Below are 25,960 nucleotides of genomic sequence, written 5' to 3' on the forward strand. Positions count from 1 at the left end.
TGGTTAGTTGTTGCTCGATCTCAATTTGGTTAAACAACTTTCCCCAAGGTTACCTGACTACTAAGAGATTGACTTTGAGTTTAAACCCAGACCCAGCTCAAGCCTCAGGCTCTAATTCTATATACATTAAGTGCTTCATTTGGTTTATTTTACTAATTCAAATTAGAGAGGACGTGAGTTTTGCCTCACTATATCCTGTATTTTAAGTTTGTTGACATTTTAGTTGCTTTTCAGTTATCTGCAGTAAGATCTATTTTAGAAGAACCTAGTTATCAAAGATCTGTTTTTAAATAAAATGCTTAACTAGAAAATATGTGAAATTCCTTAATTCATGTTAACTGAGTTTGCACATTGTAAGAAAATTATATTGATTTCTGACATATTAGATGACAAATCATATCTTGTTCTTCCCCCTACCAGATGATGGAAAGAATTATGGATCTACCCACTTTACTGAGGCATGCATTCAGGGAAATGTTTTCAGTCGGGGGCCTTTTCTGGATGTTCCGCATCAGGATAATACTTTGTTTAATGGGAGCTTTTTTCTATCTTATATCACCTCTAGATTTTGTACCTGAAGCCCTGTTTGGAATTCTAGGCTTTCTAGATGATTTCTTTGTCATCTTTTTGTTGCTCATCTACATCTCTATTATGTATCGAGAAGTGATAACACAGAGGCTAAACAGGTGAAAAAATGTGAGTTTACTAAAAATATTTCAGCTAATGTGTGAAACCAGACAGAAGGGCCCGTGGCAGTATACAGTATTTGAATATTATTGTACAAGCTTAAAACCATGTATGACAAACATTTGATTTCATTTGGCAAATGCCTACCAAGATATGACTGGAATTTTTACGTTACAGGTTCTAATATTAAGGATAGAATTATAATAATTTACAATTATATCTTGATTCTGTGTTGTCTATAAAGTCTCTGGAAAAAAACAGAATTATATAAAAAGGGATGATTTTATATCTTTTTCCAAAAATTACATTAATTGGATGTATAGTAAGATATTGTTTTAGTTTATCCAATTTCTCCTTCTCAGTGTGTACCTATATGATAATAAATTGCTATGAGATGCATCTAATTATTTTTGTTACAATAAAATGTTGTACAATATTGGGGGAAAGTCACTGTGTCTTTTAGTGCTAGCTACATTTTATGCACTTGCAGCAGTTGTGCTTTTTCCATCCTGATACAATTCTTTGCTACCAGCTAAAAGTAAAAGAAGGAACTTGAAGTTTATAATTTGTTTTCATGTTCTGGTTTATAAAACACTTCTTAATCAATAGAAGAATTAAGGTATAAAACATTTATCTGCAGTCAGCACACATGATTTTCTCAGTTGTGACATTTAAAGAAGAGTCTGGTCCTTTTATAGGAATAATATATAAAAGTTAACTTGTAAAGGGAAATTTTTTTCAGGAACTTCTGTGATACTGTAAACACATAGTAGTTTGATGAATTTCTGAGGAAAGTAGATTTTCATGGCAATGAGCATCAAAAACCTTCGGAGGGATATAGGAACACTATTTAAATTTGATGAGAAATTACTGGTGAGTTATACCAACAGAATGGACAAATTTTGTTTTCTCTTGTCAGAAAACTTTTGTAATACTGTCCCTAGATGGCAGCATATAGCCCACATTCCTCAGGTCTAATACAAAATGAGCAAATGTTGTCTGAGGCAGTTCAATAAGAAAGTTATCTTGCTTTTTTTGATGGCTACAGCATAAGTACCTACCGCTCTCATCTGCAGTTTTCTGTTTTAGAAGAATCAAAACCACAAGTGTTATGAACTCCTAACTCCCTCAGCTGGAACTGCTCATCTGTGAACTGGACAGCAGGGCAATCGATGCCAAGGGGTCAGTGTTGGCTCTGTCATACTGTCCATTCATGTATTAGTGAACCTCATTATGTATTGAGAGAAAACCCAAATCTATCATGTTCTCTCAAGTTCATCAGATTAGTCATCAATTAATGAGATGCTGAATGAAATATCAATAACAGTATTTTCTAATTTGGGTGTAGGACAAAGCTGTTGCTTGTCATAGAGAAAACAATAATGCTTAAATATAGCACATTATAATTAAAGCATTTCTCGCATACTTGACCTTTTATCCTTAGGACAGTTATGTGAAGAAGGCAGGGTACTGCCTTCCTTTTCATAGATGAAATCCATATGTTACAGGTCAAAGTTTGGTCTGAAGCCATGCACAAATAAGTGACTAAACAGGTGTTAGACTCTTAGTAAACTCCTTAGTATGGGTTTAAATAGATGTGAAGGTTATTATGAAGAGGGGAAGCAGGAGAGAAACTGGAATTCTTGGGAAGTCTCAGAACACACTGGAGTAGCATCACTTAGGTGATTCTAAGAGGTCTAGAAAGATTACATACCAAGATTTCATGAATCCTAATTCTACACTTCCAAATCAAATGTCCAATATGGTGGCATGATTCATAGAAAACATTTCAGCTGCAGTCACCAAGTTAAAAAGCTAATGAGTTGGGACTTTGTTATGCCACTATTTACCAGACTAGAAACGTATTTTTCGCCAATTACAAATTTGGTGTGGGGCTACAGCAATGTCATTTTTTTGAAAGGATTTAATTTTTCTCTGCATGTATTCTGCTGCAAGTGTCGCATTTCTAGTTACAGTTTTACTGTAATATTTGGAATTCCTTCTAAGATTTTCCCAGTAGAGGTGTATTGTACCAACTTCTGTAACATACAAAAACACTATATAATAATGTGAAGTCTTATTAAACTGAAAAGGGAACATGCGGACATCTCAGAATTTTAGGCCTGCTTATTATGTCATCTTTAACAATCATTGATAATAAACGTAAAAGGGATCTGAGAAAGTATTTAAAGCAAGTAGAATCGATCAGTGTTTTAAGCATAGTAATGCTTCTATGATTCAGTTAGATAGTATAAATCAAAGGAACAATTTGGATTTTTGTAAACTGTAATATGTAACTTTCACAAAAACAGATGGTCCAACCCCAGGAGCAGAAGATAACTTTGGGCAGCTCTTGTGGGGAACAAGATGGTGGAAACAATTATTCTCACTGTCCACTAGAACAGTGGTTTCAGCTACTACAATTCTCAGCATTTGAGAGCAACAAGGGACGAAAGGACTTTGTCAGTCCCTGTGGCTGTGCGGATACAAACTTCAAAGGGCTGTTTCAGTGGACTGGCGGTTTGGTCCAAACTGTGTGACTTAGGTTGTCAAGCATCTTTTGAATAAAAACAAATCTAAAATTAAACTTCTGTTATATTCCTGTTTAAAATTCTTTGCTTTAAAATTCAGAACTCCTGAAATAGTGTTCAGTATAATTGTTGCAATGACTTTCTTTTTCACTAATGGACATTCAGGGTCTCATCACATTTCTAATTAATTATGCTTAGATTTTTTTAAACTGAAAAAGTAGAAATGTTTTTGTTTTTGAGGAAAATTATTTAATCTGGGCAATCTATTCTGGTAATGTGGAACTGAAATTAGAATTTAAGCTTGTACCCTGATTCCCCACCCCTATTTCTTTTGAATATATATTTGATAACTGAAATGTTACCCTTTTTTCTAACTTATTTTTAAAAAATTTTAATTCCAGTATAATCAATATACAGTGTTACATTAGTTTCAGGTATACAATATAGTGATTCAACAATTCTGTATTATTATATATTCAGTGCTCATCATGATAGATGTGCTCTTCATCCTTTTCACATATTTCACCCATCCCCCTACCCATCTCCTCACCCATTACCAGTTCTATTTAAGAGTCTGGTTTTTTCTATATCTCTTTTTTTTCTCTGTTTTGTTTCTTAAATTCCATACATGAATGAAATCATATGGTATTTTTCTTTCTCTTAATTTCACTTAATATTATACCTTCTGGATCTATCCATGTTTTTGCAAATGGCAAGATTTCATTCTTTTTATGGCTGAGTAATATTCCATTATATATATATACACCACATATATACACATCTTCTTTATCCATTTACCTATCAATGGACACTTGGGTTGCTTCCATATCTTAGCTATTGTAAATAATGCTGCAGTAAACATAGGGGTGCCTGTATCTTTTTGAATTAGTATTTTCATTTCCTTTGGGTAAATACCCAGTAGTGGAATTACTGGGTCATATGGTAATTGTTTTTAATTTTTTGAGGAAACTCCATACTGTTTTTCACAGTGGCTGCACCAGTTTGCATTTCCACCAGCAGTGCAAGAGGGTTCATTTTTCTCTACCTCTTCACCAACACTTGTTTCTTGGACTTTTGATTTTAGCCATTCTGACAGGTGTGAGGTGGTAATATCTCATTGTAGTTTTGATGTGCATTTTCCTGATGATGAGTGATGTTGAGCATCTTTTCAGTCTGTTGGCCATCTGGATGTCTTCTTTGGATAAATGCCTGTTCATGTCCCCTGCCCATTTTGTAATTGGATTATTTGCTTTTTTGGTGTTGAGTTGTAGAAGTTCTCTATATATCTTTGATACTAACTCCTTATTGGATATGTCATTTGCAAATATCTTCTCCTATTGAGTAGGTTATCTTTTTGTTTTGTTGATTGTTTCCTTTGCTGTGTAGAAGCTTTTTATTTTGATGCAGTCCCAATAGTTTTTTTTTTTCTTTTATTTCCCTTGCCCTAGGAGACCTATTTAGACAAATGTTGCTATAGCTGCTGTCAGAGAGATTACCGCCTGCTTACTCTCTCCAAGGATTTTTATGGTTTTAGTCTCATGTTTAGGTCTTTAATCATTTTTAATTTGTTTTTGTGTATGGTGACAGAAAGTAGTCTAGTTTCGTTTGCACATAGCTGTCTAGTTTTCCCAACACTGTTTGTTGAACAGACTGTCTTTTTCCCATTGCATATTCTTTCCTCCTTTGTTGAAGATTAATTGACCATATAATTGTGGGTTTATTTCTTGGCTCTCTATTCCATTGATCTGTGTGTCTATTTTTATGCTAGTTATCATACTGTTTGATTACTATAGCTTTGTAATATAACTTGAAGTCTGGGATTGTGATACCTCCAGTTTTGTTTTTCGAGATTGCTTTGGCTATTCAGGGTCTTGTGTGGTTCCATACAAATTTTAAGATTATTTGTTCTAGTTCTGTGCAAAATGCTGTTAGTATTTCATAGGGATTGCATTGAATCTGTAGATTGCTTTGGGCAGTATAGACATTTTAACAGTATTTGCTCTTCTAATGCATGAGCATGGAATGTCTTTCCATTTGTGTTGTCTTCAGTTTGTTTCATCAGTGTTTTATAGTTTTCAAAGTACAGGTTTTTCACCTCCTTGGTTAAATTTATTCCTAGGCATTTCATTCTTTGATGCAATTATAAATGGATTTGTTTTCTTAATTTCTCTTTCTGCTACTTCATTGTTAGGGCATAGAAGTGCTGTGGATTTCTGTATATTGATTTTGTATCCTACAATCGTATTGAATTCATTTATCAGTTGTAGTAGTATTTTGGTGGAGTCTTCTAAGTTTTCTACATGTAATACTATGTCATCTGCAAAGAGGGGAAGTTTTACTTTTTCCTTACTGAATCTGGATGCCTTTTATTTCTTCTTCTTGTCTGATTGCTATGGGTAGGACTTCCAGTACTATGTTGAATAAAAATGAGAGTGGACATCCTTGTCTTGTTCCAGACTGTAGGGGGAAAGCTCTCAGCTTTTCAGCATTGAGTATGATGTTAGCTATGGGTTTTTCATATGTGGCCTTTATTATGTTGAGGTATGTTCCCTCAAGCCTACTTTGTTGAGGGTTTTTATCATGAGTGGATGTTGTATTTTGTCAAATGCTTTTTCTGCACCTATTGAAATGATCATATGGTTTTTATCCTCTCTTGTGATGTTGAAATGTTCTTTTCTGAATCTGTGCCCTTATATTTGCACCAACACCTTCCCTCATTCCTCTTTGAAACACTAAATGTAGTAATGTACTCCACGCTCTTTTTTTCCTAAACAGCAACACATAAACCTGGAAATGGGTCAGAAGAGGAAAGGGCACTCAAGTTTTTATCGCCCTAAGACAAAGAGTTTCCCAGGACCAGGCCAGTGGGCTGTAAGAGCTGTTGACAGAAGGTGATACTATTTAGAAATAAAGACAAACACTGAGCTTTTGTTATTCTCTCAGAACCAGACCATCTTCATGGCATCAGTATTTGTTTTAAGCATTGATATACTGCCTACAAGCAAATTTGAGGTGTTATCAGTCACTGTCCTCTTCATCCATATGCATCCTCTGATTTGTTCCATGTCCCAGAAGGGAGCACAAGAGGAGTAAACACCCAGTTGGAAACACTGAACATGTTTGGACACTGTCCTTATTCTTTCAGACTAGTGGTAGTTAGCTGTAGGCCTTTTGAGGGGAATATAACATGTGACATAGGAGAGGGCTAAAGGCTAATGATGTTTTAAACTGGCATCTAACAGTTTGGATTTTGTTTAAAAACAAATTCTTGAGAAAGTATTTAAAAATGCCTGTCCTTTGGGCGCCTGGGTGGCTCAGATGGTTAAGTGTCTGCCTTTGGGATCCCAGGGTCCTGGGATCGAGTCCCGCACTGGGCTCCCTGTGGGAGCCTGCTTCTCCCTCTGCTTCTCTGTCTCTCATGAATAAATAAATAAAATCTTTAAAAAAAATAAAAATAAAAATACCTGTCCTTCCATGGGGCACCTGGGTGGCTCAGTCAATTAAGTGACTGACTCTTGGATTCGGCTCAGGTCATGATCTCAGGGTCGTGAGATTGAGCCCCTGTGTCAGGCTCTGTGCTGGGTGAGGAGCCTGCTTAAGATTCTCTTTCTTCCTCTGCTCTCTAAAATAAGTAAATAAATCTTTAAAAAAAAAAAACAAGAAAATAATACCTGACATTCAGATTAAAACACTAATCCTTCTAATCAGTCTTAGAGAATGCCTTTAATTTATATCTACATGAAAATTAATCTTTGTTTCACTAATCCTAGAATATCAGAACTGGAAGGGACCTTAGGAAACCAATGAAAGCCATAGATAGCTCCCCAGAAAAATGCATATATACACATATATGTATAATTTTCTTTCATTTTCAGAGGATTCAAAGACCTGGCCTTTCATGGATTCCAAATTAAGAATTCTCCATTTAGTCCCATAGCTTTACTCTACAGGTAAGGATAATGAGGGCCAGAGAGAATGAATGCTAGGGTATTTTAAATAAAAGTTGTTTATAGAAAAAAGAAAGCATAGTTGGATAGAAATTAAAATCTGAACTATGAGATATTCATGAGTTTAAAACATCGTTAGTCCTTAGCCCTCTCCTACATCAAAACAAGTGGCTTGTTTTTTTCCAGTTTATCCAACAAGAAAACAAAGTTTACCCTTCTTGAACAATTATAACAAAACTTATCCTTTTAATGTCAAGGGTTACATTTTCTTTTTTCCTTCAAAACTGTATTAATCTATTTCCTTAAAAAGTCTATTAGTAAATGAATTAGCTCTTGGCCTCTTAAGACTGAAAAACATCACACTTCCAACCAACTTTCCTCAGTTTACCCCTATTTAGTCTCATTCCCTTAAATGGTCATATAAAGCTAAGGCATATATTCATCTTTGACATTTATGTAAGGGACCAAATGAAGAGATCAAATGAGTATATAAACATCTCTCCCATTCTCTAAAAGAAAGGAAATTTTGCATATTTTGTGTAGCCCTTGTTTGCTTTATAAACTTTTATTAAAGTAGAATAAACACCAGGGATTTAAAAATTTTTTTTAATTTAAATTCAGCTTAATTAACATATAGTATGTTATTAGTTTCTGATATAGATTTTAGTGATTCATCAGTTGCATATAACACCCAATGCTCATTACATCAAGTGCTCTCTCTCCTTAATGCCCATCACCCAATTACCCCATCCCTCCACCCACCTCCCCTCCAGCAACCCTCAGTTTACACCAGAGATTTTCTAAATCATCAGGGTCAGATGATGAATTATCATAAAGCAAACACACTATCACCTCCATCAAAAGACATATTACCATCATCCCATAAGCCCCCTTTCATTGCCTCTCTGTCCCAAAATAATTTCTTGACTTTTACCTTTTTTACTCTTTAAAAAAATAGGATAATATATTTGCTTTTGTGTGACTTCTTCAATATTATGTAGAAACCATCCATATTGTTGTGGGTCATAGCTCCTTTACTTTGATTGCTGTATAGTATTCCTTCATATGACTATACCACAATTTATTCATTCAACTATTAATGGACATTTGGATTGTTAAAAAGGCAGATTATCATCTTTGAAAATAAATGTTTCTGGCAGTCATCCCTTGACAAGTAGAGAATAGTTATTTGAGCCTTAGGAAATGTTGAGAAGAAATGGGCAAAGGAGAGAAGAAAAACAGACAATGCATGTAAATCAGTTTAGAGAAAGTAGAAATTATTTTTCTATTAAGTAAAGAAATTAACTTGTAGACCACACGGTAAAAATTTGGGGGGTGTTTCAGAAAGAAAAATTCAACATTCAGTTCAATTAATATTTTTTAAATTATAGGCAGTTTACTTCAATAAATTTTCCATTTCGAAGTAAGGAAACATTAGGATTATTTTCAATAAATAATAAAAATGTAGATTTCACGTCCAAGTTATGGATAGCTGGAAGAAAGGAAACAGAAAAAAAGGGGAGTGAAGAAGAGAACTTCACTGAGGGAAATCCAACCAAATAACGAAATTGACTAGTTTCACTCTAAACGGATTAAAAGTGATCACAAACCTCAAAAGGGTGCTCTGCACTGGCTGGTGATCCTTGCATGCTTCTTTAGTGGCTTGCATTACCAACCTCTGAGAACTTTTTTTTTTTTTCAGGAGGGCACACGTGATCTTGTTACTTGGCGGCGTGTAAAGGGGCAGAGAACGATGACAAGTGGAGAAAATTATATAAAATAAAATGGGGCATGTGGGCGGGCCTGGGGGTGGTGCTGGAAAGGACTCGGGGGCAGGGTCCCGGGGGCAGGGTGGGTCTACATCTCCTGGGCTTCGGGCCCCTTCTCCTCGACGCCGTTGGACATGGCATGGCTGCCTTCGTGCAGACGCTTCACCCGGTACACTTCGAAGTGGATGCTGCTGGTGATGTCCTTGATGTTCTGCATGTGCGTCCTGATAAGGAGGTCCCGAAGGTGGGCAAACTCACAGTGGGTGGTGGTCTCAACTTCGATGGTGCCCCATTTGGTTTTCCGTCCAAGGATCCTCTTCCCATTCACTTGGTACTCATGGTCACTGCCCACCACGGCGAACGGGATCATCTCTCGGAACTTCTCATTCACCAGCCGGTCCTCCGAGTCCTTGTCATACTCCTTCTGGGGGGACACGTCAATGCCGTTGGACAGCAGGTCCGCGGTGATCCGCTGTTTGAGGTAGACCCTCTCCTCCAGGGTCAGCGTGTCGGCCTTGGCGATGACAGGAACAATGTTCGCTACTTTGCTGAGGCGCTTCATAAACTCGATGTCCAGGGGCCTGAGGGAGTGGCCGGTGGCGGGGATAAAGTACAGGCAGCAGTGGACGCGCGTGTCCGGGATGTGCTTCTTCCGGTTGATGTTGACCTCCTCCTGCAGGTATTTCTCGTACTGGTAGTTGATGAACTTCATGATCGGCTGCCAGCAGTTCTCATTGTTGATGTGGTCCCCGAACCCTGGTGTGTCAATGACCGTCAGCTTCATGCGGACGCCCTTCTCTTCAATATCATGCGTGATGGACTTGATCTCAGTGATCTTGGGGATGCGTTCCTCCGAGGTGGGCTGCACCGACTTCCGGCTAATTTTGGACTTGAAGAGGGTGTTGATCAAGGTGGACTTCCCCAAGCCACTCTGCCCGACCACCATGATGTTGAACTCGAAGCCCTGCTTCATGGCCTTCCTGCACATCTGCTCCAGGAAGTCAATCCCCACGTAGCTGAAGTCCGCGGGGGCCTTCTCGTTCCCGGGCGCGGGCGCCTGCTTCAGCCCAGCGTCTCTGGGGGTGTCAGCCATGTCGCCAATGCAGCCAAGAGCTGCCTCAGGGGCCCAGCAGCTGAGTCGGGCTGCGCCGGCCGCCGGCAGAGAGCCCTCTGCGAACTTTTATACATTCCTTCTCTTCTGACATTCCCCAGTCCTATACTCCCAGAGCTGATGACTCCACTTCATAAATTGCTCCCACCCTCCAAGTCCTCTATTTGGTGGGGGGTATACAGCTCTCTTCTTTTTTAAAGGCCATCTCTATCTCAGTAAAAGGTACCATTATCCCTCCATCTAAATACTGAAGCCAGAAATTCAAGTACAAGTCAACCTTAATACCTTGATTCCTCTCTCTTCCTCATTCTCATATCCATCTATCAAGCACCAAGCCTTGACATTTCTACCTCCAACATATTCTCAAATCCTGGTCATTCCATCTCCACTGCCACTACCTTAGTCTAAGTTACCAACCTGTGTTACTTGCCTGCAATGGACTCTTAACTGGTCTGCTACTCACGTGCACTATTGCCCCTCTGATAAACTCTTCACCTAATAGCCAGAATGACATTTTAAAAATGTCATGTCTCTCTACTGCCTATAAAGGTTCACTGGTTTCCTGCTGCACTTAAAAGTCACCTTCTTCAACCTCACTTCATGCCCTTCCCCTGGCTCCCTGGGTCTCCACCCCAGCCTCCATTCAGTTCCCAGATAATACTAAACTCACTACTGCCACAGTGCCTTAGTACACACTCCCTGTCAGCCTCCCCATTCTCATTCTTTACACTACTAGATTTTTTCCCATTCTTTGGTTCTCAGCAAAATGTTCCTTTCTCAGACGACCTAACCACTCTAGCTAAAGTAAGTTAGCCCTCCTCTAACCTCATTCACCCTTACAACATTCTAATGTATTCAGGCATCTCAGCACAATGTTATTTTATTCACATTTTTATTGTCTGTCTTCCCCTCACTAGGATAAGCTCTGTGAAGATAGGGACTGTTAATCTTGCTCACAAAGAGCAAGACTTAGCATAATGTCTGCCATTTGCTCAATAAAGGTTAATAAAGAAATGGAAGGGGAAAAAGGGAGAGAAGACAAGATCACTCCTTACTCCTTACCACCCAGGTGTAAGCCACCATCTCTCATCTACATTGCCACACAAGCCTGCCTACCGGTCAGTCTCCCTGCCTCTAAGTTCCCCCTGCTATCGATACTCAACACAGCGGAGTGATCATTTTAAAAGACTGGATCACTACTCTGCTTAAAACATGTTCACCATCTCAGAGTACAAGTCAAAGTCCTTACACTAGCTTCCAAGTCCCTACATGTGGCCTCATCCTGTTTCCTCTGACTTTAAATTTGCCCCACACCCCCACTCTGATCCAGCCACACTGGCCCCTTTACTATTCTTTGTACAGGCTGGGGATACCGAGCTTCAGGAGTTTTGCCTTAGCCATTCCCTCTGCCTGCAAGGCTCTTCCCCCAGATATCCTCCTAGCTAACTCTTGCCCATTCCAAATCTTAGCTCAACAGTCACTTCCTCTATTAGGCCTATCCTAACCATTGTATTTAACAAACTACAGAAATGATTCCTCAAAGTATTTAAAATTGCAACCCCCACCGCCACATTGCTCCTTTATGACATGCTTTAACATGTCATATGGTCATTATGTTCTCTGTCTCCCTCTTCCAACCTCCACTAGAATGTTAGCTCCACGAGGGCAGAAATCTTTGTCTTATTCACTTATGTATCCCAAGCCCCTAGAACCTAGCAAATGTTTAGTAAATATTTGCTGAATCAACAGATGAGAAAGAATTTCAGTGAACGCTTAAAATATACTTTTTAGTTCACAAGCACTTATCACATTCTGATCCTTATTGCACAGCAAACCATGGAGGAAATTACTGCCTGTCTATCCCTGGAAATGCTAATAAACTATTATTTTAGTATTTGGTAAAAGGATATGGCTCTGAAATTATTTTAGGCACAAGGTTTCTGGGCCCAGTTGATTTAACATTTTCTAGATACTTAATTTATGCCAGACACTGCAAGCTGCTGGGGTTACAAGGCTAAGTAAGACAAAGTCCTCCTCCTCAATAGGATCTTAGTTCATGAAGTGGGACAAGGACATAGACATTACAGTATGGTTCATAATCATATAGAGAGGTTAAGTACAAGTTTTCATTGGAACAAGAGAGGTGCCTAAGTTGGAGAGCTTAAGAAAAAGAGGATAAGGAAAGCTTGTTAGAAACATAACATTGAGGCCACATCTTGAAGGTGGACAGGTCAGAGAAAGGCATTGCAGCCTAAGGGAAAACAGCCTATTTCCGGAAGCCAGGAGAATGCCTGCCCTGTGTAAAATATAATGCTAGGAAAGAGTTAAGTTAAAGACATGTGGGTGGAGATGATGGTGAAAAGGTAGAGGTAGCTGGTCCTCAAGGGCTTTATGACTCACCAGAAGAAGTCTGGATTTTATCCAGTAGAGGAGGTAGCTTCTGAAGGATGTGAACAAGTGTATGACAATTACTTAATGTGGAGGAAAGACTGGAGAGGCAAAACTAGAGACGGACAGTCAGGGGTTGTTGCATGGGTCTGAGGGCCTGATCAAGAACAATGAAAAGAGAGATAGAGAGGGGTGGATTTAATAAGTATTTATTTATTCTATAAAATTATCCTGGCCATCAATCAGATGTAGAGGGTGAGAAAGAAAACTAAGGTTTCCAGTTTAAGCAACTGAATAGATAATTCACAGATGATAATCCGAAGGCAGAGAAATTTACATAAGAAACAGAAGATTTAGGAAATCATAGCATTTTACTGAATTCAAGCAGCAGGGTGTTTAGAGTCAGAGGAGGGCAGAGGATGGAACCCTGGGGAAACATCAGGACTTAAGCGGGGGTGGGGGGTGGGGGGGGTGGGGAGTGGGGCAGAAAAAGTATAATAGAGCCATGGAATTTGTCAACAGCCTGCTATCCAGATTTCCAGGCTCTGATCTACATAGAGAGGAGGTGCACGCAACGAGACAAACGGTGGGAAAATAGCTGCAGCACATGATTTCCAACAGCACCTGTAGAACACTACAGCAATGGAAGCCCTTCAGAAGTGAGCGTGTATGTCTCCTCTCATTGCTACAATTCTGGCGCCTGAGCTCTCACGGAGCCTTGTGATACCTGCAGCGACAGGTAATGGGATGAAAACTGGCGATGTGGGAAAGGGATCCACAAAGTTTCACAAAATCATATACCATCCGTGGCTGCCCTTTTAAAGAAATGGGAAGAATTACCCAATGACCTTAGCTCTACACCTGTCCTCCGTTAGGCCACCATACTCAAAGACCGCGCCGTTCTCCACCCTAAACCGTCCCAGATAAATTAACACAAGGAAATCACACAGGTTGCGGAGTCCGGCCCTCCACTCAGGTTCGGGTCCCCTCCCCTTGCCTCTCCTATCAAACACTTCCTTTCTCCCTTCCGGAAGCTCGAGGCCCCACCCACCTCCGCAACGCCGGGCCTTAGCCAATGGCCTGCTTCCCAAGGAACGTTACCTCTGACCTCAGGGCTAATCAGAGACAGTGAGACAAACTCCTCGCGAGAGGTGAGGTTGAAGCTGCCTCCGCCATCTTGGAGATGGGAGACGGGCGATGGCTGTGGTCCTTCTGCTAATGCAAACAACAAAACGGGCACAATAGTCAACCCGAGTGAGCTTATCATCACTGTAACTGTTGACCAAAGCTACAGAAGAAGCGAGGGTGTCAAAGCCCAGCGCGGCGACATTGATAGCAGCTTCTCCTGCCTGCGGGAGCGGCAGAAGTGAAGTGACTGAAGACCGGAAGGATGGTGCAGTCCTGTTCCGCCTACGGCTGCAAGAACCGGTATGATAAGGATAAGCCCGTTTCTTTCCACAAGTAAGTACCTTGCGCGTCTCGCGGGGCTGGCCCCAGCTCGGGCTGGGGGCGCGCGGCCGGTTGGGCTCGGGGGCGGAGCCAGGCGCGTGTCCGCGCGATACCTAATGAGAGGGGCGGGGCAGGGGCGGAGGCAGGGGCGGGGCACGACCGGACCCTACTCGCCGTCTCTCCGGCCGCGAGCGGTGGGCGTACCCGCCCCGGGTTGGAGCTCACGTTCCACTGCCCAGGGCTGCGCGTCCTCGGCGCGCGTCGCCGCGGTGACCGTTTCTCGCGCTCGAGGGTCGGAACCCGTGCGCGAGGTTCGCCCGCCGCCTCGGGTTGGTGTGTTCGCGACCCAGGAGCGATGTCCAACTACCCCGCGCGGGTCGTGAGGTCCTCAAAGCCGAGAGGCATCTGGATCTCGCCCCTGGGGTAATAGAGAAACTAGGTGGTAATAACGCCTTAGAAGTAAATTTGAAATAGAGACAAAGAAAGACCTTTCAAATGACGAAGCCACTCTTTTTCATCCTTGCTGTGGATGGGAGGCCAGCATCACAGTAATTAAAGATTGAGTTTTGGCCAGGATTTCAGGGAGGATGTTTTTACCCAGTTTCTAGGAACTAACCTTTAAGGAACTCCAAGTTTTAGAGAAAGCTTCTGGTACTACCAAGATGAATACTTAATATTTTCAGCGCACAGTAACGATAACGTGGACAATAATAATAACACCGGCCATAATCAAGTGTCATAATAGAAGTCAGTATGAGCTATTACGGGCGCCTAGAGGAAGCCCTTAGAAAAGAACTTGCCCCACAACTTTCAGGATTGTTATCCAGAAAGTGCTGCAGGTAGAGTAGTCCTGGATGGAAAAATGTTCTCTTGAAAATGGGAAAAGAAAACTGCAAAATGGAAACGACTTAATGGAAAAATGGGAAAAGAAAACTGCAAAATGGAAACGATAATCGGATGTCTGCAAAATGTGACACGATGGCATTTTCATTCAGCCAAATAAAGCATTTACAAATTTTATTACATTTGCATTAACTTGTTTTGCAAGAATTCCCGACAATAAGTAGATGATAGCTAAGAGATTAGACCCGTGGTAAATTATAGGAATTATTCGTAGGTAAATAATTACAAAAGCAAAAATTAAATATTCCTTCAATTTTTTTTGGTGCTGTCATTTGTGTTAAACAGGGGATGTAGATGCATTTTATGTTTGATATGAGAGGGACCCAAAAGAAATGAGTGCCTTACAACATAGATCTTGAGTGTTGATTGATGTACCACCGCACCACCCCTACCCTCCACCTCGAGGACGAGAGAGAACACTTAACACTTCCAGGATCTACTTCAGTATATCCTGATATTACTTCTTCATTTATTGGAATTTCTGAAAGCTGGTGAATTGACTTCCAGTTCTTTGAAAGTGTAGGAATAGATCAGAAGATGGTAACACGGTTACATACAGTCAGCTCCCCACAACCCTATTTCTAATGATATCTCAGAAAGAATCTAAAAATGTGGAAAACCTTTCATTGGTACTGGAAACTAAGGGTGGCATTCACACATCAGAAATAGTTTCTGCTGGCTGTGAAATGACTGAATCAAAGGAAGAGCTGATCTGCCTCTCATTCTTACCTATAAAGAACAGTTTTTTGGGACTAGATGGGAAATATCTTGACGGAACTCCATAAACAGCCTGAGCATTGTAGTGCTTGAGACAGGAGTGCAAGGTGCTGAATTTTGTATTTCTGGAGGCCATTTCCAGCAGGGATCTTCTAGGGGTACTTTTACCAGTTTCTACATGGTGGCCCTGTAGCAGCAGCTATTCTGGGCAAAGAAAAGAACTGTCCCAAAGATTGGTTAATTCTTCATGATAGCAGACTCAGGCTGTAGCATGCCTTACGTGGAAGAGAAACTGGAACATAGAGTTGAAACATCCTTTGGCTTCTTTCCAGTCTCCCCAGTTCACTAAATACTTGACCTGGAAGAGTAAAATCACAGTAAATTTAATCTCTTCCCAAGCCCCCTTATCTGGGCCTGATGGACATATTCCAGTTGATTTTGAGGTAAATTAAGATAAATAATATTCTTATCTGGAATTAAAAACAAATTGGAAGACTAAAATAAATAAATAAAAATTTTAAAAATTAAAAAATAAATAAGAACTTCCCAAACTTGGGGAGACTTGAACATCCAAGTTCATGAAACTAATAGACCACTCCCTTTCAATTCCAAACAGTCATCTCCAAACATAAACAAACAAATGAATGAAATTTTAAATTTATCATTATGATTTGACTATAATTTGATAATTCATATTTGTCAGACTGATCCTAAGAGAACTAGAACCTTCTTTTTTGCAGTATGTGGATATAAACATGCAATTTTGTTTTCATTGGTAAAAAAAAAGATCAGTATAGATTCACCCTTATAGTATGTATTTTATTTGAAACTCTTAGGGTCTTTGACATAAAAAGTTAAAACATTAATAAATGAGATAGAGGAGATACACCATTTACTCTTGTATATTTAGATGTTTATGCAATACCTGTATCACTTAGTGGAAGTTATTTATTGTAACAGAGGAAGACAAGCAATATTACTGCATGTCCCTTGACTTCCCATCTCCCATCATACCCTCTTCCCACTGCATGCATCTGTCTGCATGGCTGACTTTTAATATGTATATTTTTACATTTTGTAAATTTTTAATCAGCCTGTGTTGTTTAAATTGTATGTATCATCGTATCTGACATTCTTGTAACTACTCTGTGATAAAAAGATTCCTATAATAAATACTGCTTTTTATTTTTTTAATTGTTATTTAAATTCTAATTAACATACAGTGCAGTATTGGTTTCAGGAGTAAAATTCAGTGATTCATCCCTTACATACAACATCCCCAAATACTGCTTTTAAAAAAAACAAAAATTCCATGCTGAGAGGGCTGACTTACGTCACACACTAGTGGGTGGTCACTTTATTTAAAAGATCTTTAAAGCAATTACATTCTTAACTGAGGTGAATAAAGGCACAACTAAAAACTGTCAAAAAAAAAAAAAAGATAGCAGAGCTAGTGTTTTAATCAAATGTCCCTTAGCTTGTTCACATCAATATAAGATAGTTCTTTCCTAATCAGGAAAGTCTGGATGTGCTTTTTTTTTTCCTTTTAAAAGAAGGTCAGAGAACTGAATTATCTCTTCTTCTTAGGTTTCCTCTTACTCGACCCAGTCTTTGCAAAAAATGGGAGGCAGCTGTCCGAAGGAAAAACTTTAAGCCCACGAAGTACAGCAGTATCTGTTCGGAGCACTTTACTCCTGACTGCTTTAAGAGGGAGTGTAACAACAAGTTGCTGAAAGAGAATGCTGTACCCACAATATTTCTCTGTACCGAGCCACATGACAAGGTAAGGGTGTTTTAAAATACTGGGCTTTCTATTTATAAAATTAATGTTTTTATTGTGGAAAATTCAGAGTAATGTTAAGAAAATAAATGTTAGAGGACGCCTGGGTGCTCAGTCGTTAAGCGTCTGCCTTTGGTTCAGGTCGTAATCCCAGGGTCCTGGGATCAAGCCCCTCATTGGGCTCCCTGCTCAGTGCAAAGCCTGCTTCTCCCTCTCCCACTCCCCCTGCTGTGTTCCCTTGTGTTCCCTCTTTCGCTGTGTCTCTCTGTCAAATAAATAAATAAAATCTTTTAAAAAAAAAGAAAAGAAAAGAAATGTCACCTGGAAGCCATCACTTATAGATAACCACTGTTAATGATATACTTTATTTTTAAGATTTTATTTATTTATTTGACAGAGAGAGAGAAGGACAGCGAGAGAGGGAACACAAGCAGGGGGAGTGGGAGAGGGAGAAGCAGGCTTCCTGCCGAGCAGGGAGCCCGATGTGGGGCTCGATCCCTGGACCCTGGGACCATGACCTGAGCTGAAGGCAGATGCTTAACGACTGAGCCACCCAGGCGCCCCAGCAATGATATACTTTTTAAAAATACAAAGTGCAGTTTATTAAAGTTAAACATCTTCACACTAAGAAAGGGGATCTAGCTTTGTGACTTAATTTTAGTCACTCTCTACCCCTACATGTATGTTGATAAGTTTTGGGTTTTCTTTATCCGGGACCATTCAGTTTCAAAGTATTTACCCCTCAGTTTTAAGTGCTTAGTATTTAATTAAATCTTATCAGTCATTCTCTCTCTTGCATCCCATTTCTACTTTAGGTGGAAAAGTATAATTAAAACTTAAATTGGGGCGCCTGGGTGGCTCAGTCGTTAAGTGTCTGCCTTCGGCTCAGGTCATGATCCCAGGGTCCTGGGATCGAGTCCCACATCGGGCTCCCTGCTCAGCGGGAAGCCTGCTTCCCCCTCTCCCACTCCCCCTGCTGTGTTCCTGCTCTCACTGTCTCTCTCTGTCAAATAAATAAATAAAATCTTTAAAAAACAAACAAACAAACAAACAAAAACTTAAATTGTTTTCTCATTTTAGAATGTTCCTGTTTCAAGGATTCACTAAAAAAGTCTAGTGTTCTTTCTTTTTAATCAAAGTGTAGCTGACACATGGTAATGTTACATTAGTTTGAGGTGTACGACACACTCAGACAAATCTGCACATTACGCTGTGCTCACCACCACTGTGGCTCCCACCGGTCACCGTATAAGGAGGGCTGTTAGAACACCGCTGACCACATTCCCTGTGCTGTACCTTTCATTTCTGTGTCTTGTTCATTCCATAACTGGAAGCCTGCACCTCTCTCTGCCTATTTTTTCCATCCTCCCGTCCTCTCCCCTCAGGCAGCCATCACTTGTTCTCTGTATTTATGGGTCTGTTTCTGCTTTTTTGTTTGCTTTTTTTTTTTCAGTTGTTTTGTTTTTTAGATTTCACATATAAGTGGAATCACATGGTATTTGTCTTTCTCTGACTTTTTTGAGAGCATGATACCCTCTAGGTCCATGCTGTTGTCGCAAAATGGCAAAATCTCATTTTTTTTTATAGCTGAGTAATATTCTATTTGTGTGTGTGTGTGTGTGTGTACATATATATGTATACCCTCCACACACACACACACACGCACACACACACACACACACACAACATCTCTATCCATTCATCTGTGGATGGACACTTGGGTTGCTTTCATATCTGGGCTATTGTAAATAATGCTGCAGTAAATATAGGGGTGCAGATATCTTTTCAAATTAGTGTTTTCATTTTCTTTGGGTAAATACCCAGTAGTGGAATTACTGGATCATATGGTAATTCTATTTTTAAGTTTTTGAGAAACCTCCATACTGGTTTCCACAGTCACTGCACCAATTTGCATTCTTACCAACGGTGCATGAGGGTTCTCTTTTCTCCATATCCTCGCCAACACTTGTTATTTCTTGTCTTTTTGATACTAATCACTATGACAGATATAAGGTGATAACTCATTATGGTTTTGATCTTCATTTCCCTGATGATTATTGATGTTGAGCATCTTTTCATGTGTTTGTTGGCCATGTGTATGTCTTTGGAAAATGTCTGTTTGTGTCCTCTGCCCATTTTTTAACGGATTATTTATTTCTTTGATGTAGTGTTGAATAAGTTCTGTATATATTTTGGTTATTAACTCCTTATCAGATATATGTTTTGCAGATCTATTTTTGCATTCACTAGGTTGTCTGTGTTTTTTTTATTATTATTATTTATTTGTCAGAATGAGAGAGAAAGAGAGAAAGCACAAGCAGGGGGAGTGACAGGCTGAGCAAGAAGCAGGCTCCCTGCTGAGCAAGGAGCCCAGTTCAGAACTTGATCCCAGGACCCTGAGCCGAAGACAGACACTTAACTGACTGAGCCACCCAGGCGTCTCACATGTTATTTTTTTTATTTTTATTTATTTTTATTTTTTTAAAGATTTATTTATTTTAGAGAGAGCGTGCATGGGATAAGGGCAGAGGGAGAGAGAGTATCTCAGGTAGACTCCTTGCTGAGCACAGAGCCCACACAGGACTTAATTTCACAACCCTGAGATCATGACCTGAGCCAAAATCAAGAATGGGGCGCTTATTTGACTGAGCCACCCAGGCACCCCACACCAGATTTCATTTTAGTTTTGTTGATGGTTTCCTGCCCTGTGCAAAAGTTTTTTATTTTGGTGTAGTCACAATTGTTTATTTTGCTTTTGTTTTCCTTACCTGAGGAGACAGGTCTAGAAAAATGTTGCTAAGGCTGATGTCAAAGAAATTACTGCCTGTGTTTTGTTCTAGGATTTTTATGGTTTCAGGTTTCACATTTAAGTCTTTAATCCATTTTGAATTTAGTTTTGTGTATGGTGTATAAAAGTGTCCAGTTTCATTCTTTTTCATGTAACTGTAGTTTCTCCAGCACCATTTATTGAAGAGTCTGTTTTTTCCCTATTATATATTCTTACCTCCTTTGTTGTAGATTAATTAACCATGTAAGCATGGGTTTATTTCTGAGCTCTCTGTTCTGTTCCATTGATCTATATTTCTGTTTTTGTGCCAGTTTTGATTCTGCAGCTTTGTAGTGTATCTTGAAAACTGCGATTGTGGTATCTCCAGCTTTGTTCTTCTTTGTCAAGTGTGCTTTGGCTATTTGGGGTCTCTTGTGGTTCCATACAGATTTTAAGACTACTTTTTCTAGTTCCTTGAAAAATGCTGTTGGTATTTTCATAGGGATTGCATTGAGTCTGTAGATTGCTTTGGGTAGTAGGGACATTTTAACAATGTTAATTCTTTCAATCCATGACAATGGTATATATCTTTTCATTTATTTGTGTCATCTTCAATTTGTTTCATCAGTGTTCTATAGTTTTCAGAGTATAGATCTTTCACCTCGGTTAAATTTATTCCTAGGTGTTTCATTCTTTTTGGTGCAATTATAAATGGAATTGTTTTCTTAATTTCTCTTTCTGCTACTTCATTTTTAGTGCATAGAAACACAACTGATTTCTGTATATTAATTTTGTATCCTACAACTTCACTGGATTCACTTATTACCTCTGATAATTTTCTGTTGCAGTCTTTAGGGTTGTCTATATATAGTGTCATGTCATCTACAAATTAGTGACAGTTTTACTTCTTCCTTACCAATTTGGATGCCTTTTATTTATTTTTCTTGTCTGATTGCTATGGCTAGGACTTCCCAGTACTATGTTGAATGAAAGTGGTAAGAATAGACATCTTGTCTTGTTTCTGATCTTAGAGGAGAAGCTCTCAGGTTTTCACCACTGAATGTGATGTTAGTTGTGGATTTTTCATATATGGCCTTTCTTATTTTGAGGTATGTTCCCTCTAAGCCAACTTTGTTGAGACTTTTTATCATGAATGGATGTTGAATTTTGTCAGATGCTTTTTCTGCATTTACTGAGATGATCATATGATTTTATCCTTTGTTTTGTTAATGTAGTGCTTCACATTGATTTACAAATATTGAGCCATCCTTGCACACCTGGAATAAATCCCACTTGATTGTGGTAAATGATTCTTTTAATGTATTGTTGAATATGCTCATATTTATTTTTGCATCTATGTTCAACAGGGATATTGGCCTGTAGTTTTTGTTGTTGTTGTTGTTGTAGTGTCTTTGCTTTTGATATCAGGGTAATGCTGGCCTCACAGGAAGTTCTTTCTCTTGTGTTTTTTGGAATATTTTGAGGAGAATAGGTAATCACTGTTTAAATATTTGGTAGCATTTACCATCTGGTCCTGGACTTTTGTCTTTTGGGAGCTTTTCGATTGCCTTTTCAATTTCATCACTAGCAATTGGTCTATGCATATTTTCTATTCCTTCCTGATTCGTTCTTGGATGATTGTATGTCTCTGGAAATTTAACCATTTCTTCTAGGTTGTCCAATTTGTAAAAATGTCATTCTTAAATTCCACAGGTGGATTCTTTTGAACTGTTATTTGTAGTTACTAAACTTGAACATACTCTGCATTATTGTTGTAGAAGGAAGATCTTCTGGAGCCACAAGAACAGCTTCCCCCGCCTCCTTTAACACCTCCCATTTCCCAGGTCGATGCTGCTATTGGATTACTAATGCCTCCTCTTCAGACCCCTGATAATCTCTCTGTTTTCTGTGACCACAACTATACTGTGGAGGATACAATGCACCAGAGAAAAAGGATTCATCAGCTAGAACAACAAGTTGAAAAACTCCGAAAGAAGCTCAAGACTGCACAGCAGCGGTGCAGAAGACAAGAACGACAGCTTGAAAAATTAAAGGAGGTTGTTCACTTCCAGAAAGAGAAGGATGACATATCAGAGAGAGGTTACGTGATTTTGCCAAATGACTACTTTGAAATAGTTGAAGTGCCAGCATAAAAAAATGATGTTTGTATTGGTTTTTAATGGGGCAACACCACACACCCTCTTCTAGCCTATAAAGGAGTTTCATTTGAAAAAATAACAATTGATTACTTGTATAAAAACAATTCAGAATATTTTTTTAAAAAAATAAATTAGATATATACTATAAAATTGTAAGTTTTTTGTTTGTAATTTCAGGGTTTTTACATTTTAACAAAATATCTTAAAAGTTATAAACTAACCTCAGAACTCCAATATAAGTTGGTTTCAAATTGAGGAGTTTGTTTTTTGGGTATTTATAGAAATGTAAAAATGAAAAGTGTGAAGTGAATGTGAACAGTATAGCAAGGACAATTTAAGTTTAAAATTTAAAATTAATGCAGGTTCTTCAAAGAATTTAGTTACATTGTAAGTCAGAGTATAGTCAGATCACAAGATGTAACTTCTCAGAATATATATATTCTTATTCGTAAAGTCAGAGGATTTGTTTATCTTTCTTAATCACTTGTCAAAGATAAATTGACAAGTCAATACTTAAAAAAATAAATTGGTTGTCTTCAGAGCAGAAAATGAAGGGTCATTCTATACCTAGTCAATAGGAGTAAATAAGTATGAATTTTTAAAAGTGGGTCCATCTTTTTTTCCCCACTGTCTAGCATTATTAAATTAGAAGCATATCTCCCGTGGAAGAGACATTCTTCAATAAAGTAGGCGTTGTTATTAATAAAGTAATAAAAATGGGGGACCTGATCCACAGTATGCCTTTTCTTTCATTCTCCCCACCCTTAAGGAGCATCTAGTTCCCAACTGTATCCAAATCTCTGACAAATGTGTTGTCAGCAGAGTTTGATTTGTACCATAATATGACCAATTGATTTTGGTTACATCTTCACATAAAAAAGGATTTCTTCACTTTTAACACAAGTTAGAAATTATATCCCATTTACTTAATTGAGTGATTTGTATTCCAGAGCAACCTAATACATAGTGTTTATGTCACTGAATGTTGAAATTTAAACACTGAAGTTTCTATTCAAACTATGAGATGTATTCTGACTTTGTGAGAACTTTTAGTTACATATTTGAAATGAAAATATGTTCTGAGTAAACAAATACTGCCTTAGGAATTACCTACTTAGATTTAGACTAATTGTTCCAATTACGATTATTTTATATTTCAAAGTACACTGAGATAGTTGAAGAGTAACAGGCCTTTTAAGGCAGTATTAAAAATATGAAACAGTGACATTCAAAAGTGTCTTTTGTAGAGTGGTTTTCAATGTAATTTACTGCTGTGCTACCAGTGGATAATACCTTGATTTTTTATGAACCAGTATTTTAAAAATAGAAAATTATAATCAGAAGATTACTTGAAGTTATATGGTCTGATAACATACAGAATTAACTCTAATGAATCAGAAGATGTTTTCTAGTTACTCATGGATCTCATCACTGTTTTGGAAATCCACAAGTAGTTTGGTTTTATATTTCATCTGTCTAGCAATTCCTGGAGGATATATGAGTAAACATCTTGCAAAGCATATATCTTATTGTCATCTACATAAAAGGAAACGTGTGTGTGTTTGTGTGTATGTGTCCCCAAAACCAAGAATCCAACATTGAATTGTAAAAGTGGCAATCCTAATTACTTAGCATCTTAACATTATGATTTAACCTGAAGTTTCTTTTCATAACAAACATAAATCTCTATTTGGAGAGAACTGAGCAAGCAGCATGTATACCAGCTTTTTGCATTTAAATAAATATCATAGTTTAACATAGGGAGTTTGAGGTACAGGTGGTTCTTTCTGAAAATGAGATGTAATATTTGGTGAATGTTTTAAAAATTCATTTTGGCTACTGTATTGTTTTTTACATTGCCAGGTGAAGGAAATAGGTCCTATTCAAACATGATGAAACTCATTCTGAAACAAATGGACACAGTCTCAATCTGGAACAAATGCGGGGAAGACTCATGTGAACTGCAGCATATTCTGAAAGATGACATTTATTTTAAGCATACAGTAACATACTAAAATTTCCATTTGTGTGTGATGATGTAATCTGGCAATAATGGTGAGAAGAAATAACTTTCTTAATAAAACTGTTAGGAAAACTATGAAATCATAGAATTTTAGAATTAGAAGGGACTTAGAAATGACTGAACACTAGCCTAACCTCCAAACCCTGCAGAAATCTGTTTGTAAAATATCTGTGACAAGTGGTCATCTGTTCTCTGATTACTATTTACATTTAAGCAGTTATTCTTCTCAGATTCTTTAAAATGGGTTTCTGGATTAGGATAGAATTAATTGCCATTCTTTTTATACTTGGTTGTAGTGGGAAAAAAAAACTTCACTTTGAACTGCTGCATAGTTTGAACCGTCAAATTCTGAGTTAAAGAAGTTTTAAAATTTTGTAAAATAATTTAAATGTTTAGTAACTGTATATCTGTTATGTGAACTAAAAATAATTGTCATTGCAGTAAAGAAAGTGGTGTTTTAAAATTTTGGGCAAAACTTTTTACTTGGAAGTCCAAGTACATGAGATCTTTTTTTCTCTTAACTTTAATTTGTGTAATCCCTTTCTTAGAAGTGTGACAGAAATGGTGAAAGCAAATGAAAGTTTCCCTTGATATGGATTTTTTTTGGTTCAATTAATATTCTCTGATCATCTCTAGCTCTTAAAAATATTATACATACATACTCAACACCTATGGCTTTTATAAAGTCAGGAGTAAGCAGCATAGGACAATATACTTAAAAGTCCATATGATCTGTAAAAAGAAAACTCCCATTTATGTTCCAGAATTTTTAAAAGACAGCCATCCATGAATAGCATTTAAAGGAAAAAGCAGATTTACAAATCTGCTTGATTATTACTCTTCCTGATAATTGGCAACCATGTGAATTGGATAACCAATAAATGAAGAGCATTGCTCTTGTGATGGTAACTGGCGTTTCTGGGCATTATGATTTTATATATGTGTCTTAAAATACAATCCTCAATGTGAAAGAAAAATATCAAAAAGCAAACAGTGATTTACAAAAAAGCAAAAACAGTTATAATTACTGTACTTAAAATAATGGAAAAGTTTGCTCTTACAATTCCATGTCTTGCTATCTTTTTTACCTTGGATGTTGTTTTATTCTATTGAGATTTTTTTCTGAATGATAAATATTTTTTAAACTCAAAAAAATCTTTGAGAATTTTTATTCTTTTCTAAATTCATAGTATTTGGGGCTTTGAGATTATCAAAATTTCATTTTTAAAATCTCCTAAGGTATATGAATAAACGTCCTTTGTTTTAAACTGTTTTTGGTGAAACAAACTGTACAATATTAGCAACAAATAGACAAATGACTTCTGGAATGGCTACATGTTCACCCTAACTACCATGATTGGTTAAAAAAAAATTTTTTTAAACCAACGATTTAAGGTCTCTGCATACTGTCTTAAGGTCATACAGCAAATGAAGAAACATTCAAGAAAATCTAAATCTCTAAAAGAACATTAAGAGCATGGTGACATATACACCACAACTTATTCTTGCCTTAAACCACCACCACCACTGCCACCCCCCACACACAGCTCAGTGCTACAGAAACTCCATTCTGAGTGGATATGGCCAAGAAGACTGCTCACTGTCCTCCCAGTATCCACTCAAGTCCTGTGGTATCTCCCAAGGAGGGGCAGGCAGCCAGTATTTCTCATAACCCCCCTACATTTGTGTTGCAAAGGCTAATCCGCAGGCAAGTGCAGCCAAAAGGTCA

General features: G+C 38.2%; 3 protein-coding genes and 1 long non-coding RNA gene across 12 annotated transcripts in view; 2 read left to right on the top strand and 2 right to left on the bottom strand.

The window, feature by feature from the left end:
* Positions 1-3,285, top strand: part of RNF170 (ring finger protein 170) — a 47,815-nt gene extending 44,530 nt beyond the window's left edge. For 7 of the 9 annotated variants that reach the window (XM_027598043.2, XM_027598040.2, XM_027598048.2 and 4 more), the window contains exon 7: positions 421-3,285. In XM_027598043.2, the coding sequence (XP_027453844.1) occupies positions 421-690 (270 nt within the window). In that variant the 3' untranslated portion in view covers positions 691-3,285. The remainder of the gene's footprint in view (positions 1-420) is intronic. The other 2 variants (XR_003520638.2, XM_027598045.2) reach the window with 2 other exon arrangements.
* A 4,604-nt stretch (positions 3,286-7,889) lies between these two features.
* On the bottom strand, positions 7,890-15,080 carry LOC113924344. Its single transcript, XR_003520640.2, has 3 exons — positions 14,108-15,080; positions 8,776-8,889; positions 7,890-8,657 (listed from the first exon to the last, which is right to left on the bottom strand). It is a non-coding gene; the product is annotated as an uncharacterized LOC113924344 (long non-coding RNA).
* LOC113924340 (septin-9-like) lies at positions 8,852-10,159 on the bottom strand. Its single transcript, XM_035726054.1, has one exon. It carries the CDS (start codon positions 10,025-10,027, stop codon positions 9,023-9,025), a length of 1,005 nt encoding a protein of 334 aa, XP_035581947.1. The 5' UTR covers positions 10,028-10,159; the 3' UTR covers positions 8,852-9,022.
* THAP1 (THAP domain containing 1) lies at positions 10,251-25,478 on the top strand. The gene is made up of 3 exons (XM_027598049.2): positions 10,251-13,894; positions 17,090-17,285; positions 21,828-25,478. The coding sequence occupies exons 1-3, from the start codon at positions 13,824-13,826 to the stop codon at positions 22,200-22,202; spliced, it is 642 nt and encodes a 213-aa protein (XP_027453850.1). The 5' UTR covers positions 10,251-13,823; the 3' UTR covers positions 22,203-25,478.
* Positions 25,479-25,960: the final 482 nt, after the last annotated feature.

This window comes from Zalophus californianus, chromosome 2, assembly GCF_009762305.2.
Source record: "Zalophus californianus isolate mZalCal1 chromosome 2, mZalCal1.pri.v2, whole genome shotgun sequence".
Taxonomy (NCBI): Eukaryota; Metazoa; Chordata; class Mammalia; order Carnivora; family Otariidae; genus Zalophus; species Zalophus californianus.

What these genes read in the sequence shown, in the direction of transcription:
- LOC113924340 (XM_035726054.1), bottom strand. Translation starts at nt 10,027, where the DNA reads ATGGCTGACACCCCCAGAGACGCTGGGCTGAAGCAGGCGCCCGCGCCC.
- THAP1 (XM_027598049.2), top strand. Translation starts at nt 13,824, where the DNA reads ATGGTGCAGTCCTGTTCCGCCTACGGCTGCAAGAACCGGTATGATAAG. An exon ending in AAGCCCGTTTCTTTCCACAA is followed by an intron (nt 13,895 to 17,089) that starts GTAAGTACCTTG and finishes TCTTCTTCTTAG; the next exon opens with GTTTCCTCTTACTCGACCCA. An exon ending in GTACCGAGCCACATGACAAG is followed by an intron (nt 17,286 to 21,827) that starts GTAAGGGTGTTT and finishes TTATTGTTGTAG; the next exon opens with AAGGAAGATCTTCTGGAGCC.